This window comes from Plectropomus leopardus, chromosome 18 (genome assembly GCF_026936395.1).
Source record: "Plectropomus leopardus strain MGB_pleo_1.0 chromosome 18, ASM2693639v1, whole genome shotgun sequence".
In the NCBI taxonomy this organism is placed as follows: domain Eukaryota; kingdom Metazoa; phylum Chordata; class Actinopteri; order Perciformes; family Serranidae; genus Plectropomus; species Plectropomus leopardus.
Window position 1 is genome coordinate 30,122,501 of NC_142193.1, and position 17,680 is coordinate 30,140,180.

Sequence of the window (17,680 nt, forward strand, 5' to 3'; positions counted from 1 at the left end):
CCCAGAGGCACGATTTCAAAAAATAACAATTCACGCAGTTTTAGGAAAAACCGCATTTTTCGCAGTTTAGCTCCGAAGTTAGCTGCTAGCGTGCTAACATTAGCAAGTCAAATTAGCTCACGCTGCTTACTGTAAATCCTAAAGTTTGATATGTAACGGCGACTTTATGCGCTTATTGTAACTAAATTCAACATCAGTTTATTTTAAAAGTGAAGAATGAAATGTAGTTTTTGATTTCAGCTCGTAGAAAGACTAGAAAATAGCAAGCTAATTGACTTAGCATGGCTAGCATGGCTGTCATTTTCCACTTAAGCGGCTTTCAGCTTTAAATTAGTCGCTAATAAACGTGTTAAATAATGGCAGCTAATGTTTTTAAAGGCGTAGCACAAAGAAAAGGTTATAATATTTGATCTGACAAACATTTATGTGATTATCTAGCAGGACAGCGGTATGTTTTTCCCAGATGCAGGAGCCTCATTTAGCTAACAGTGACAGCGGCCATGTGTCGAGCCGGATCAGCTGAACACATGCAACTTTGTTTTTAACGTGACACCAGACTCTGGTTTGTCTGTTTTCATAGTAAAAGCAACTTTGTTGGTGTGTAAATAACGTGAATTGCAACTAAATGTATAAATTCTGTTAGTGTAGTCATCGTGCTGGAATATTAATACAATATCTTTGAAAAAATTACCAGATTTACAGTTAAATTTATACATTTGGTACTGTTCTCATCATAATGTCATTTCTTATTTTGATGCAATACTTTTAAAAATACCAATATTCAATACCACAGGGAAAAATTAACATTTATAGCACACTATTTAATTTTTTTACTGTAAGAAAAATACAATAAGGCGTCGGTCTTGAAAGCCGAAACATAAGAGGGGACACATCACCGGGTTAGATGTAAAAGAAGATCATTCATTTACAGAAAGACAAAAAAAAAAAGGGTATGAACACCAAAAAGCAGAGAGCAGCAAAGTGACTGTAATAAACATTATTATTGATAAATCACTGCACCGATTCTAAATTTCCAGGTCCGTTTGTTTTGGAGAGGAAGAGACTTTCTACTTCCACGAAAAAAACAACCTCCTGAGCAGTTCACACTAAAGAAATTCAAGTCAAGAGAAGTTTTAGCTTTTTGTGATCTGCAATTCACGGCTAGACGCCACCAAATTCCCCTAAATCTTACACACTTATTGCCGTGAAACGCAACCCTGTTTTATCTGCCTTGCTCTCAAACTTGCAGCAAACTTAGCAATACATAGTTGGAGTCCAGGAGAAGTTTTTTCGACATCCTCTCGTCTAACGGCACCTAAATTTACTCCCGCTTCCCAAATTAGTGTGCATGCACCATTTTTTCCCAAGTGCAAAGATTAGAAGGAAGCACGATGGCTCGCTCCTTTGCTACTTCTGTCGACAACTTCAGAAAAATCTCTTTTGTTAGTTTTTTTTAAACCACTTGCGTGACTGAATTGTTAGATTTACTAGCCAAAAGTGGCATTTTACTTGACACTGATAAATCAGTACTCTGTTAACACGATGATGCGCCATATATATAGCTGCATGCTGGAGATATTGATATAAAAATTATATGGTCGTTGTCATGTAGTCCTACAAAATAACTGGGTGATATTGATAAGATCAAACATAGAAGTTCTTCCTTATGATCAAAATGTCAATCATGTTAATCTGTGAAAACTTCATTTTCATTTATTTAATTTTTCTGAAATGTGTATTAGGGAAAAAAACAAGTGTAAGTATATTATTATTTTTTTATTTATTTTTTATTTTTTAATAAGTCACACCATGGGGCAGAGGGTGGTTGTGGAGGGTTGGCTTAAGTGGGTAGAGGAAAATGGGCATAATTGCATAATGAACTGTCATCTGTTTATTGCTGTAAAATCAAATTAAACATAAAAAAAGATGATTCAAATCGAAGATAGAAAAGTGGTCTGCCATGTATTTAGACAAAAATAAAATAAAAGATGCATAAATCAAATTTGATAAAGTGTTTGCAGAAAAAACAAAATTCTGCACCGTAGTGCTTTGTATTAGAGCCATGCGTTGGGATTTTGATCCCGCGGGCAGATTCAAGTAGTTTGTGAGCAAAGACTGAAATAAAATGGGTAATAAAGTATAATTAAAATGCTGAATTGAGAAATCATCAACCAGAGATGAGGTAATGTAGCCTATTCTTCCCAACAGTTTACACAGAAAATTATGTACTGGCAGGAGTTAATGGTCAGAAATCTGGCGGGATTAAGAAAACAGTGTTGTACAGTATATATTCAGCATAATGTGACCATAAAATAATACGTTTTTTTCCTCTGCTGCAGCCTGTGGAACAAAGTGATGTAATTACGGTTTACTGATATCGTTTGTGTGTCCTTCAGGGAAGAAGAAAGCTCGTGCTCCGCGACCTCGCACTCCCATCCTGGAGGAGAAGGAGATTCCCCCTCTTGAGCTTCCCGAAACCTCCGAGGATCTCCTGGTTCCCAGTGAGGAGCTGCTCAACGCCACCTCCATCTACGAGGTGCTACGTAACTTCGCCACGGTGCTGCGTCTCTCCCCGTTCCGCTTCGAGGACTTCTGTGCGGCGCTGGTGGGCCAGGAGCAGTGCACTTTAATAGCAGAGACGCATATTTCCCTCCTGAAGGCCATCCTGCGTGAGGAGGACTCCTCCAACACTACCTTCGGCCCCGCTGACCTCAAAGACAGCGTCAACTCCACTCTGTACTTTATTGACGGCATGACGTGGCCCGAGGTGCTGCGGGCGTACTGTGAGAGCGACCGGGAGTACCATCACGTCCTGCCGTATCAGGAGGCGGATGAGTATCCTTACGGTCCTCTTGAAAGTAAAATCAAGGTGTTACAGTTTTTGGTGGACCAGTTTCTCACTACAAACATTGCCCGGGAGGAGCTGCTGTCCGACGGCAGCATGCAGTACGACGACCACTGTCGCGTGTGTCACCGGCTGGGCGACCTGCTGTGCTGTGAGACCTGCTCAGCGGTCTACCACCTGGAGTGTGTGAAACCGCCGCTGGAGGCGGTCCCGGAGGACGAGTGGCAGTGTGAGATTTGTGTGGCGCATAAGGTGCCGGGCGTCACGGACAGCGTGACCGAGGCGCAGAAGAACCGGCCCTTCATCCGCCAGGAGCCCATTGGATATGACCGCCACCAGAGGAAGTACTGGTTCCTAAACAGAAGGATTATTGTGTAAGTTTGGACCCTCACCGCCTATCTGCTCCACTAGAATTACCTCTTATTCTGTGCCCTTGGCTTTATTTCCTAAATTCAGGACAGATGTTAGCAACAAATACTTTCATAACAAAGAGAGAGAAAAACGAAATCAGTTCAGGTGTCCAGCTGGTTAGTCGGTTAAACACAATCACGTTACAACCGTCGCACAAGTCGTTTGAAGTAAAGTCGTGTTGAAATAATCTCTAGGAGGGTTTCCATTACAGATTTGCTCAAAACTGAAATATTTTCAAAATGTGGATGAAATACAGTTGCGAGATGACTGCGTTTCTTTTGAGGGATGTTCTGCGACTTCTCCTTTTGCGATAACATCCCAGTAACCATGGCGATGGATGTTCAAAACTTTAGCAGCTTTATTTCTTTTGCAGCCACCGCACTAGCCGTCATTATGTCCAATCCAAGGCCACGTAGGCGCGTTATGGAGCCGTGATATAAAGGCGAGCCCCTTTTACGTGGAAGCGGCCACGTATGAGGGATTTCTGGGAGATGTAGTCCACGATTTCACAGAGGAATTGTGAATTCAAAACTTCCGAATGATCCGCTCAACTTTCTCAGAGTTATGTGATGCAATAACAGCTCTTGTAGCTCCTGCTGCATCATGGGAGACAGTTCCTACTGACAAGCACATAGACACAGCATCATGTGACCTAGAAAAGATAAAAAAGCGTTTCCACAGCAGTTTTACAAAATATGTTTTTTTCAAATCGACTGTAAAAACTTTTTTTGTGATAAATGACAGTTTTCTCCAAATTGACGTGTTTCCATTAGGCATGGAAACCTGTCTGTTGTGTTATTTTACAAAATTTTATTTTCTAAATTCATTTTTTCTCGGGAGGCACATTGCTGCTGTCACAGTAAAGGGTTTCAGGTTCACACCTGTGTCAGCATGGGTTTTCTACGGGTCTCCGGCTTCCTCCCACAGTCCAGAGACATGCAGGTTACTTAAACTGGGGTCTCTAAAACCCCTTTCTCACTGCACAAAACCCCCCATACACAGACTAATATCTGGCTTTTGTATGCAATGGGAAAGGTTAAAAAAAGAAAAAAAATGAAAAAGCAAATGACAAAAAACAAGACTTGTAAAAAGAGCCTAAAAAATTCTAATCATTTTAAATCTGTAATTATAATGTTACAAATTTAGTCTTTTTTTCCCCTGGACACGTTTTCTAAATGTGCTAATTTCTTGTACTTTGGGGAACATTTCATACCAAGCCGCACTTTGCTTTTTTAATTTTTTTTATTTTTTTTTTAAAGAAATCGCAATTTGCTCGAAGTTCAAAGGCTTGAAAACTTGTGAAAGGTGTCTGAAAGCAGCAAAAGAAAAGTGATTTCGGTCTGATTTTCAAAGGGTTAAACAATCAAAAATCTGTTTTGGGTCGAATTGAACCTTTAATTTGCTGAGTTAGATGTGAAAATACAGTATGTTGGCTCTACATCTGTTTTTCCCGCCATCTCTCTCTGCCATCACTGGACAGCTTTTATTAATCCTGTGTTCATATCCCCACCGCTCACAGTTATTGTTATTTTAGGTAACAAACATTTGCCAGAGCGTCTGCTACAGTCTCCATGCAAACTGTAATCTAAAACTAAAAATTACTTGTAAGAAGTGTTTATCATACGTGTGTGAAAATGTTTGTCTGAAGTGTTACATAACATGGGAACAAACTCTACTCCAGTGAACATCAAGTTGACATAATAATCATATTTTTATGGTGGATTTGATTTCAGCCATATGGTGCAGCCCTGCAAGTAAATTCTAACAAATCCATGAAGACTTATTGTATTAAAATAGCTTACAAGGTACAAAACGAGTCATATATTTTATAGTAGTTACATTTCTCAGTGCACTGTGGGAAATATGTAAAAAATTAAGCATCCTTGTAAAACATTTCGGCATATAGTCGTATGAAAAGCACATTTAGCCTAAATGTGACAAATACGGGCCTCATATTTAGGCAAAAAAAAAAGAATACAGACAAATTGCTGCCAGTTTCTCGTAAGATAATCTCACATTACCAGATGTTTCTTTGTGTGTGTGTGTGTGTGTGTGTGTGTGTGTGTGTGTGTGTGTTGCTCTACGCTACAATGTGAAACAGCTGGAGAGTGAAACTGAAAGTTACAGTCATTTGGCCAGTAAAAATGCAGCGTGCATGAACTGAGGCATTAGTGTGACTGAAGATTACAGAGGAGACGTGCAGTCCGAGCTTTTTATCGTCTCTGGCAGTGCTGTGTTTCCTCGCCCCAAAGTTATGTTAAAGTAAGAGACTGAATTCATCTTAGCATGAGACGGTATCTGACTGAGCCTTTTAATGTTTTTGGTTCTAAAAAAGGCCCTCGGCGGTTCAGCAGAACTGTTGTGCACCGTGAGAATATCAATGAGCAGCCTAATGGAGCCACAGCGTAACCTGTCCTTCACACTCAGTTTTATCTTCAACCCCATTATCTTAATTTGTTCACGAATGGCTGCTATCGTTCTCTATGAATCGGCTTGTTATTGAATTCTTGTTTGGAAATAGGATTTTTTTTGTGCAGTTGACTTGATCCAACAGAAAGATCCCTGAAGAACAGGGGACAATGGTCCTTTAAAGGGACAGTTTGTGGTTTTCTTGTAAAAGTTGGGTTGTATGAAGTACTTCTCCACAGTAAATGTATTACATTCAGTAGATGGTGGTGGACGTGCTCCAGTTTGGAGAAGCAGACTGGAGTTCTGACACAGAAGTAAAGCAGTGTACTGCTGTGGATGTGGACGGGCAGCAGCGAAGTATGTTTTTTTATTTTAAGATTACTTTTTGGCATTTTTGGTTTATTAGGGAGGACAGAGGATTGATAGCGTGAAAGTGGGACAGAGAGGGGATGACATGCAGCAAAGAGCCACGAGCTGGAATCGAACGCGCGGCCGCTGCTGCAGTTACACTGCCTTCATACAAGAGGCGCCTGCTTTACAAAATATGTTTTAACTTTAGTTGTGGTTTGGCCTTTCGTTGCCGGCAGCGTTTTGGGGGCCTGGAAATGCAGACTTTTGAAACTGGGTTCCAGAGTGTAATCTTTTGAAAACGTAGCCCCTTTTGTCCCGTGTGGGGGCGGCTGTGGCTCAGACGTAGAGCGGGAGTTCAGCGGTTTGATCCCCATCTCTTCTGAGCAACATGTCAAAGTATCCTTCGGCGAGATACTGAACCCCAGTTGCTCCCGATGCTGCGTCATTGGAGTGTGAGTGTGTGTGAATGGTTACAGAGTAGCAGGTGGCGCCTTGTACGGTACCAGTGTGTGTGAATGTGTGTGTGAATGTGACATAGCGTGAAAACGCTTTGAAAAAGCGCCATACAAGTGCAGACTATTGGCTGTAAACTGGCAAACTGGCAGTGTGCATTACACACATGCGCGTGGTGTTTTTCTAACCTTACACCGCCAACTACTGGCCTGGCGTGCATTCTGCAGCGTTTTCGTTGTTTTTGCGGCTCCGTGTGCACAAGGATTGTTCTCACAATATTTTTTAAAAAGCACAAGTAAACACTTCATTTTTAGTAGGGCAGTTCTCGTCTGAATGTGGCCTTAGACACTTAAAAAAATCTGTAGCAGATGAAGTGAATGCTGTTTTGAGAGTATTTTCACAGCTTTAGCTTTTTGTCAGACGACACTTTCTGATGGGGAAGAGTTTAACCGCTTCAGTTCTCCATCTACGCTCTCGTCATTTCAGCTCGATGAACACGGAGCGGCTGATCTAAAGCCGCTTCCATCAGTTGTCTTCTTTGTGTTGTGTGACTTTGGTGTATACGAGCTAAAACCTCCTTAAACGCTAAAGTCACACAATAACTGAGGATATTGGGGTTTTTTTGCAGAGATCCGATATGCCGATATATAACAAGCCATTTTCTGACCTCTCAGGATACCTCGTATTAGTCTTGCATTTACACCATGCATATTGTTTGACCATTTTTAAGTTAAAACTGCAGGAATTTTAAAAATTCAGATGCTTTTCTATAGACATCTACGAGCAGGATGTTCGAGTGCATGGTGTAGCTGCACGAAATGTGATTGGCTCATCGTATTCGAGGGCGGGACTGCGAATCGAGTTTCAATTGTCTCAGCTAAAAAACCTTGCTGTGAAGTGATAGAGGAAGTAATTCTAATATTTGAGAATCTTTCTAACCACCTATCCTGTTCACGCTCCGCAGCGAGGAGGACGGGGAGCACGACAAGAAAAAGATCTGGTACTACAGCTCCAAGGCGCAGCTGGAGGAGCTCATGGAGAGCCTGGATAAGGAGTACTGGGAGACGGACCTTCACGCCACCCTGGTGGAGATGAGGGAGGAGGTGCAAGCTCACATGGACATCACAGACGACCTTACCAACAAAGCCCGGGGAAACAATAAAGCCTACCTCACTGCTGTCAACGGTACGGATTCGTCTTCATTCCCCAAAATAGAGACACATTTGAACCTTGTGGTGGTGTGATCTAGTTCTGGTTCATGTGAGCTGCGTTTGAAGGGAAATCACTTATCTTTTTATCTAATATTTTATTAGATTTTCTCCAACTATAAATCACCAACTTAAAAAAACAAATAAACAAAATTACATTATACAGGACAAAGACTCTCAACAAAGATCTTTAACGACAAACAAAAACCATATGACACGCAAAAAAACACAAACAACAACTACAGCGACTCATATTTATACCCCATACCAGAAAATACACACAGTATTTAGAATAACCAAAAAAAAGGAAATAAATCTTCCATTTGGATCAAATACTAATTCATATTTTATTTTCTCTAGCATCCTCGTCCATTTCCCATCACAAAAAAAGAAATAATAATAAAATAAATAAATATATTTCTTCAGATTCTGACTACATCACATATTTTTTTATATTTTGTATTTTTTTTAAAAAAATGTTTTTTTTTCCAAGGACGAAAACAAAAAAAAGTATGAAAACCAAAACTCTGAAGCCAAACGCTGGTACAACTTTTAGGTTGAATTTTTATGTAGTCAAAGCCAATAAGGAAATGACTTATCTGACAGCAGATCAGGATGTATGTGATCTGTGAAGTGAATGTATATATATACGTGTGTGTGTGTGTGTGTGTGTGTGTGTGTGTGTGTGTGTGTCCTGAGGGGTTACATTCTGAAACAGTTTATCGGAGCTTCACATATCACGGCTCCTTTCCTCAGGCGGTGTTGCTCCGCTGTACTGACAGTTGACTCACGAATGTTAGCTGCTGCCTTTTCTTCCCGCTCGCTCAGACAACAAGCACCTGTTTTCCTCCCTCTGAGGAGACGCAGTGGTTAAAAAGCTTTTGATTGCTTTGCCAGCAGCAGTTTCCTTTTGGGTTTGACAGGCTGCCATATCTTTTTTCGTAACAGTTTTCCTGTCTCTGTCACCAAACGGCCTGATTCCAGCTCTCAAAAGGCCGTGTGACATTATGTTTTATTTTGGGGAAGTGCCTCTGGCGTCATGTCAGAAGCTAAAGGTTTGAACTGGTGTCCTGTAGCCCTAAATTTAATAAGAATGTGGTTGCAAAATCATTGTGGTACTTTTTTTTTTCACCAATCATAATGATTTATAGGTGCTGCTGGTGTTTTTCGTTGTGCCGCTGCAGCACAGTGATGCCTGCACCTTTTCACTAATGTCAGGGCTGCAGCTGAGGATTACTCTCATTTTTATTATTTTCTTGATTAAAGCTTGATTAAAGATGTTTCATTGGATTTTGTGATATTATAATAATTATATTACAATATATATATATATATATGTATATATATTTTTACTTTTTTTGACATTTTATTTTTTTGACATTTTATATATATATATATAAGGAAACAATATGCAGTTTAACCAACAATTAAAACCAATTTTTAAGCAGTGGTCAGTTATTGTCTCAGTTGGAGAAAATGATGTTTATATGCAGGTATGAAGGATTTTATTGTACCTTATAATAATGAATGTTTTTGCCCCTTAAGTTATTAGGATAATGCAGTGTGGACTGCATTTATGCTTTACTTTAACTAACTTAAATCTGAAACCAAAGATTTTATTTATCATTATGTTGCCGTTCACTTCTGTGGATGAAGAATTATTATTTTTTGTACACGTATGTTCATTGATTTTATACATGTAACAAGGTATATTTATGTACATAAGAACTCCCATAGAGCATATGGCATTATTTGAAAAATATACTATTACTACTACTACTGCTAATAATAATAATAATAACAATGATAATAACAATAACAATAATAATATAAACAACAACAATAATCAGCATCATATTACCATTTTCATAATAATCACAGAACACAAAATAAAAAAGTAAATAACTAAAAAAAAATATGACTAAATAAATAGAAAAAACATTTTAGGAGAAACTTTACAGTCAACATTTAGACCAAAAAGAATATGAAACAAAATTACAGTTAAAAAAACAGTAGTACTGAGTATGGCTCGTAGTACTCTGAATAAAATGAGTCCACGTCCTTCATCTTTGCCTGAGAAAGTTTATTTACTGTGTAACCTGGAAAGAGGAATTGCTGGAGAAAGAGCATTTACACTTTTTCAAATGTTTCATGGATTTGTAATTGCTCTCTTTTACTTGATAAAATATGAACATGTTTCTTTTTTTCTTTTAGACGTGGTCACGGAGCGCTTGAAGATCAGGCGGGAAGCAAAGGGGAAAGGAGAGGAGGCAAAGCAGGATGCAGAAACCGGCTCCGTTAAGATGGCGGAGGACGCCGCTGAGGTTCCCCCGCAGCTCGACAACGGAGAGCACAAAGACTCTGAGGCCAAGGAAGACGCCAGTTCACAAGGTAAAATTCATAAGCGCCATTCTTTAAATTCTCTTTACGTCATTTCTCCTGAGGTAAGTCGTGAACAGACCCAAAAGTCCAGGAAACAGCAGGTGCCGTTGCTGTTTTTATATTTTTTGGTGAAACTGAGTCAGCACGTTAGTTGACTTTCCTCTAAACGGTTTTCTGACTCTGCTGGTGGCGTTTGCCCCGTGTGTGTGCAGGGTTGTGACGGCGTGGATTTTTAGTTTGGTTTGGGCGAAAAAGACAAAGAGTTTCCCTCTTTGTTTATAGATACATAAGAGAAATAATCAAACGCACACGAGAGAAATCTGCCGTCAGCCTGACTGTCGCTGCTGCTTGTGCACGGGACACTGAAGAGAAAAGCAGTGCAAAAGTTTTGCTTCCTCAGACGCCGTTGAACATATGGAAGAAAGTTGATGATGATATGTTAATATTTCATACCACACACCACATGCACTCCTGTAACTTTCATCACGAAAAAATTAAAAAAGCGGTGATGACGGTAATGAGCTTCATCCTGCAGTAAACATCACATAACCGCTGTATTTCGGGAGTACTGTTAGCGTCACAGCCTCATGTATCTGTGTCACATCACAGCTGCTGCGGTTCCTCCCGCTGCAGAGGAGAGCGCCGCGTCTGACCCTAACCCCGCCTCAGCCGCCCAGGACGCTGCCGCGCCTAAAACGGAGTCCCTCGAACCAAACAAGGAAACGCAGCCGGCTCCGTCTGGGAGTCAGGAGAGCGGGGAGTCCCCTCCGCAGGACAGGACAGGTACTGAGAGACGGACTCACGCTCGCTCCGTCCAGCTTTCAGCATCATCTCTCGCCATTCAGCTCACCCTCCACTTCATAGCCCGCTGCACGGCTGCGCCGCCATCTTCATCCGTCTGGTGTCTGTGCTGTTGCGTTTACCTTTTCCTCTCTGCCTCGCTCATTCGCCGTGCTTTGTGTGAATTTCCACCGCTTGCATGCGTGTTGTGGCACGGCTCCGCTGCAGCTTTGCTCCGTGCTCCCTCAACAACTCAACAAAAACAACATCCCATAACAGTAAGAGCGAATGCTGTTCGAAGAAAAATAGCCGTAAACACAGAAATAATAGTAATAATAAGAAAATTAAACATGATCGGAGCAGATTAAAGAATACATTAAAAGATAAAATAGGTGAAAACAGACAAGTTAGGATTAAAATAGACGACATCACCTAAAAGCAAAACTATAAAAATGGTTTTTAAGAAGTGATTTAAAAGAAGTCACTGATTCTGCCAGCCTTGTTTTCTCAGAGAGGTCGTCCCAAAGCCCTGATGGCAAAAACCAGCGCTTTGAATTTATGCTTTTTGTTTACTTATGCTCCGCCACGTCTGCACGGTTTAGATATCAGTCCGACACACTGTGCCGTTTGTTATTGTGTCTCTGCTCAGTAGCATAAAGGTGTTTTCCCTTTTCTGCTTTACAAGCCTGCAAACGGGGTTTCTGAGTATCTCCGACCATTTTATGTCACAAATTCAGCAACTGTGTTTCAGACTCTGTGTAAAGAGCACACGCGGTGAAAGAGGACTTTAACCTTGACATCAATAACGTTTCAGACCGCAGACTCACTGCCGTGGCTGTGGAGTCAAAACTTTGCTGCTCTTACATTAATGCAGCGCTGACGTGACCATAATTAGCACACATTCTTTTCAAATTACCTTTCACAGCATCTCCTCATTATCTTCAGTAAACATCTAATTAGTTCGTAAGACGATATTTTCCCCTTTTCATTAATTGTTCCCCAGGAGACTTTAAGCTGTTGGTGGCTGTTTTCTGCAGCTCTTGTTGTCTTGAACGACTCTTAAGCATAAAATCTAGATGTTGTATTTATTTTTGGTGCATTGCATTTCTTGTCTTCTGTTTCGTGTTCTTTGCTCGTGTTTTGAAAAGCACGCTTTTGGCATCGTGATAAAGAGCAGCCGCGTCTGTCGCAAACGGCTCCTTATTCTCAGTCCAATTTATGGGCATTTGGGTGGGTTCCTGTTGCTCAGACAAAAGGCTCTCCGCCTGGAAGCCCCACCTGCTACCTCGTCAACAAAGAGCTGCACATACATGCAGGACTCTCTCCCCGAAAACTGCCTCAGAGGCAGAGCTGCTGTCTCCATTTGGCTCTGCAGCAAATGCACAGCTTGTTTTGGATCTGTGGAGCTTTTCTTGTCTACGATGAGTTTGTTTTGATGAGCCTGAACATGACAGATGAAGCACGTAAAGATCATTTAGTTCTGCAAATGTCAAGTCTTTACCTGGTGTTTCGTTAAAAAGAGGTTACATGCACACTAATATTCCCTGATTATTTGACGCAAGTCACATAAGCAGCATATGCTGTTAAAATATTCTGAATGAGGCCTTTCTGCAGATTAAGACGTGAGATGTGCCCACAATATTCGGGTTTTTGCAGCATTATTTGGACAAGTATACAGACAATTCGGGATATGCATCTCAGCTGGGATTTTTACTTCGGGTCCACAGATACTGGTTTTACAGGGCTGATACATTAACTGATATATGGAACTGATGCATTTACAATATAAAATGAAAATATTTCTGTCAAAATTTAGAATTTTGAATAAAACAAACTCCAACATAAGACTTTGTTAAAATGCCTTTAGCAAATGTTTAATGATAACTGAAACATTCAACATCATACACAGCAAGTATCCCTGCAGCTTTTTTTATGCTGACGCTTTCTTTGCATGTATAACAGGCTGCCCTCCCTGGTGTTGGTTAAATAAATGAAAATGAAAAGAGTATAGTACGCATACATTTTTAATTAATTAATTTTATCAGCGACTATTAAATACAACGCTGATACAGATTATCTGCAAAATGCCAAATATCGGCTCTGATACTCGGCCAGGTCGATTATCTGTCGACCCCAATTTTTACCGCAGTTGTTTGACACACAGCCTCTTTTCTATCCACATTTGGCTCTGTGTGATGTCACGGATACGCCGAATACACGAACCATCCATTGGTATTTGGTGATAATGATAATAATGGTGATAATGATGGTGCTGATGGTGCTGATGGTGCTGATGGTGCTGATGGTGCTGATGGTGCTGATGGTGCTGATGGTGGCGTACGTATGTGCAGCAGCTCAGCACTCCTCGAGTTGGTGCTCATTATCCAGTATTCTCCTAACTTATTTATTATTGAGTACTTAGCCTTTCACGTCCATGCATGATTAATTAAACATTTTACTTTGATTTCCTTTAAAGAACAATTATTTTTCTTTATTTTTTTGTGGTTTGTTTTTTGCATTTATTGTTAACTGACAGTTTCATGTGAATATGGTGTGTTGGAGTGTAATAAACATACGATTTATTATTAATTAAACTTTCCAGCATTATATAAAAATTAAAAGCTCCATCCTAAACAAACTTCAGGTAAATTTAAGCAGATATGCTGATAATAGGCCGTCTGTGCTATTAATCATTTTATTCGGGAATTAAAAACTTTTTAGTCGGCCTACTTCTCCTATAGCTGCCAACAGCCAACATTCCCAGTTAGAGAAAGGCTGAAAATAAGCTCATGTGCTTGTGGCCCCGGGGCCCCCAAAACATTACATCTGCCCCTGGTAACAATAACTAGAGTTCAGCGCGAACGGCTGGATGAGACACGGAGTGATGCGTCCTGGTGTTTCTAAATAATTTATCCAAAGTCTGATTAAACATGAAACTAACACAAAGTCGTCTGTAGAAGTCTGAAGAAGTCACTCTCACCTCTGCAGATGTGTCTGTTTCAGACACGTTGGTGCTTTGAGGAGAAGCTGCTGTTTGTCTCACTACTGCTCTGGGACCATCAGCTGTTTGATCCGCCATAATGAAATGCTGTGGCTGTCAAACACTCAGCTGTTCTAGAGCCAAAGTCCTTCACTTCTTTACATGTTTGTTCATCACTTCTGCCCTGGCTGTGCTTTGGTGGGAGATTTTCCACCTTTTTGCAAGAGCGTGAGACAGAGCCCAAAAGCGTGAGACACAAGGCAGACAGTGGGCTGTGGACATGTCCCCGCGCTGGAGCGGGCTGTAATATCATAATGAAAATATGGTTTTAGGATCATAATTTTAATTCAGCTTGCATTCAAGCCATTATTGCCCCGTTTCTTGATCTAAATATTTGAAAAGTCTATTTAAATGTCAGAGCTGTTATTTAATCATCAATAATGGATGAAAAGTAATTTCGCGATTGATATGGTTATGGTTTTATCACCCAGCCCTTTTTTTTGGTAGTGCAGATAAATTTCGTTGTACATACCTGCACAATGATAATCTACGTATTCTGATTCTGATGTTTGCAACAGTTTGCAAGGCTGGAATAGAAATGCACCCAAAAAAAACTCATGTAGGAAACTGAAAAAAAGGCTGTTTTTCCATATTTCGACATAAAAATAAAATGTGCATGTTAATCAGTGTGCACGGCTGCATGTCAACAGAAACACCACATAACCACGTAAACCTTACGTCCCTGATACCTGCTTTTACCCTGTTCTCAGTCTTTCCGGATGCCTTTTTTTCAGATGATAATGTGAAAGCAGAGCCCAGCAGGGAAGAAAAGCTCCCTGATGATTCCCAAAATCAGCCCCAGCAGCAGTCCTCTCAGTCTGAGGCGAGCGGCGGCGGCAGCCAAGTGTCAGTCCTCAGGAAATCAGAGCAGCCGGACCTGGCCGACCGCTCCTCCCAGTCCTCTTTCACCAGCCAGGATGGGACAGGTAAACGTGTGAGGCTCGTTAGTGCCCCAAAAAGTGGAGAAAACACTGAGTCTGGCATTAAGTCATTTGAGTTAAATTGTCCCACATACGCCTTTTCCTCCTAATTAGCTCTGGTTCTTGAACCGGTTCTGTTGAGACTCAGGGTGCTATAACTTTTGCATGGAGCCATTATAATCAAGGATGTGTTATTAACCCTTTGAAAGCTGTGCAGATTTGCACGATTTCTTTCAAAAATATAGACAGAAAGCAATGAGTAATAAAAGAAGATATGGCCCAAAACCTACAAATTCGAAAATTTGTAAAAAAAAAAAAAAAAGTCTAAAACCAAAAAAGGACATGACCTGGAAAAAGTACTAAAATCATATTAATTATGAATCATAATTTCAAGTCTGTAATTACCATTAAAATATATATATATATATATATATATATATATATAGTTTTTCCCAAGCTTTTTTTCCAAGACATTTTTCCTTAGCTCTGAAAAAATAATTTTCCAAATCTACTAATTTCTTTCAATTTTTGCAACATTTCTTACAAAGTTGTTTATTTCCTTTTGCTCGGGATTCAAAGGACAACTAAAGTGATGTCGCAAACTGGAGGATTTCACCGATTACCTGCAGATGTTTGTTTATATCCAAAAAAACCCAAGAATGGGCCAATTACTAATTAGATAACTGCACTTTTCTTTGTTTTATTTTTTTAATATTAATTGATTTTTCTTCTCAATCGTCTCTTTCCAACCTGTAAAATATGACACGTCCACTGATGTCGTCACAGTTCGCACTTTAGGTTCAGAAAACCTTTTTTTTTTGGTTCAAAATGCTCCAAACAGTTAAAAATTAGATGTGGGAACCGTAACGGAGGCGGTCCCGTGTTGGTGGAACAGTGATTTCGGTGTGTTTGATATTTCCAGGCTGAGTTTGTTTGCACTGATCGTGTCGTCTGTTTTTTAAACAACAGATGATTACAACGACAGGGTGAAGACCGACAGAGAGAAAGCAGCAGGACGGGAATCGAACACCCAAACGCCCAGAGACAGCAAAGAGGTGAGACGTGTGTGTGTTTTCTTCTTTTTCTAGAACAAAAGTTATTTAATTCTACCATTATTTCTATCAACCCTTTGATACCAGAGCAAATTAAACCAATTTCATTTAGAAATGACCCCAAAAATAGCAAGAAAATAGTATAGTTACAAGAAAGTTACCTGAAAATATGCGAAAAAAGTAAAAAAATAAATAAAAAAGACACGCAAAGAAAAGAAGGGGGGGAAAAAAACAAGAAAATGACCTGAAGAAGTGTTTTTTTTTTTGGTGCCATAATTTTAAATATATAATTAAGAGAATATTAAATATTTTTATAGACATTTTCTTCTGTTTTTTTGATAATATCTAATAATCTCCTCTAGCTAAATGATGTATTGTTTCCTTGTCATCTTTTACTATTTTTCTTTACATTTTTCTTTTCACGGCAAGTTGCTCTTTATGTTTTTGTCCTATATTCTTTTTTATTTAAAAAAAAAAAAAAAAGAAATCAAACCAATTTTCTCAGACGTTTAAATGCTCCTGAAAAGCTGCCGAATGCAGCACAGGAAAAATAATGCTGATCCAGGTGCTAAAGGGTTTTTTTTTTAATTGAGGACTGATTAAATTGTCCATTGTGGCATTTAGGATCCAGAATTTGTTTGGGCAAATAAAGTTCTTCATGATAGCAAAAACACTGAATTGATTAGGTTTATCTATTATGAAATTACGAAATATGCTCAAAATGAGACAAGACATACTAGAATCACTTAGCTTTAAATTTGAAGAGTTGCAATATGAAAAGGGCAAAACATTTTTAATCAAACAATTTTAACAATTTGATCCTAAACATTACATTTTTTAAGTTTTGTGGTGTAGTTTGGTGAAATGTTCCCTCTCGTGTTTCAGTCCTCCCCTGCACGCTTTGATGGTGAATCTTCGCGTCTCAGCTTCTTCAAAAGAGACCTGGCCGTCAATCTGAACAATTTATTCAAACTGGGTCAGGAGGGTAAATACAGGGTCTACCACAACCAGTACAGCACCAACGTCCTGGCCCTGAACAAGCATCAGCACCGCGAGGACCACGACAAGAGACGCCACCTGTCCCACAAGTTCAGCCTGACCACGGCGTCCGAGTTCAAATGGAACGGCTCCATCTACGGTTCGCGGAGCCTGACCGTCTCCACCCTGCGTCTCACCATCATCCAGCTGGAGACCAACGTCCCCGGACCATTTATGCATCCAAACTGGGCGTCGCACAGGTAAACTTTGCATTGAGTTGATGTAAAAAAAACCTCAGTGGTGGACGAAGTACCTTAACCCTTTGAAACCTGAGCAAAGTTGCTTGGTTTCTTTCAGAAACATGAGAAGGAGGCCATTAATAAAAAAAGAAGAAATGACTAAATTAGCAAGAAAATAGTAAAAAGAAAAGAAGAGAAGAAAATGACCTGGAAAAGTGCTTTAAAAATTCTAATATTTTTGTAGCCTAATTTTAAATAAGAAACAAAATATTAAATGTGCTATGATAATTACTAATTTCTTGCAGTTTTTTGTAAAATGAGTTACTCATCTCCCATGTTTTTGATAGAAATCGCACCAATTTGCTGCTCAGGGTTCAAAGGTTTAAATACATGGGAAAGTACTTCAATGCAGCTCAAGAAAAGTGATGTTGCTCCAGGTTTCAAAGGGTTAAATTAAAGCCATATGTGAGTAAAAGTACTGATATCTTACCAGAATAGACTAAAAGTTTAAGTCATCTATTAGAATATTACCTGAGTAAAATATGATATTTACTGTACTTAAGTATCAAAGTAATTTTATGTTAATGTATTTAAGTATTGAAAGGAACAGTA

General features: G+C 39.7%; 1 protein-coding gene across 4 annotated transcripts in view; it reads left to right on the top strand.

The window, feature by feature from the left end:
• The window catches only part of LOC121956646 (nucleosome-remodeling factor subunit BPTF-like), a 43,862-nt gene that overhangs the window by 1,026 nt on the left and 25,156 nt on the right, over positions 1-17,680 (top strand). For 3 of the 4 annotated variants that reach the window (XM_088090933.1, XM_042504980.2, XM_042504981.2), the window contains exons 2-8: positions 2,397-3,219; positions 7,434-7,654; positions 9,892-10,068; positions 10,669-10,842; positions 14,614-14,805; positions 15,769-15,854; positions 16,737-17,089. In XM_088090933.1, coding sequence (XP_087947059.1) covers positions 2,397-3,219; positions 7,434-7,654; positions 9,892-10,068; positions 10,669-10,842; positions 14,614-14,805; positions 15,769-15,854; positions 16,737-17,089 — 2,026 coding nt within the window. The remainder of the gene's footprint in view (positions 1-2,396; positions 3,220-7,433; positions 7,655-9,891; positions 10,069-10,668; positions 10,843-14,613; positions 14,806-15,768; positions 15,855-16,736; positions 17,090-17,680) is intronic. The other variant, XM_042504982.2, reaches the window with a different exon arrangement.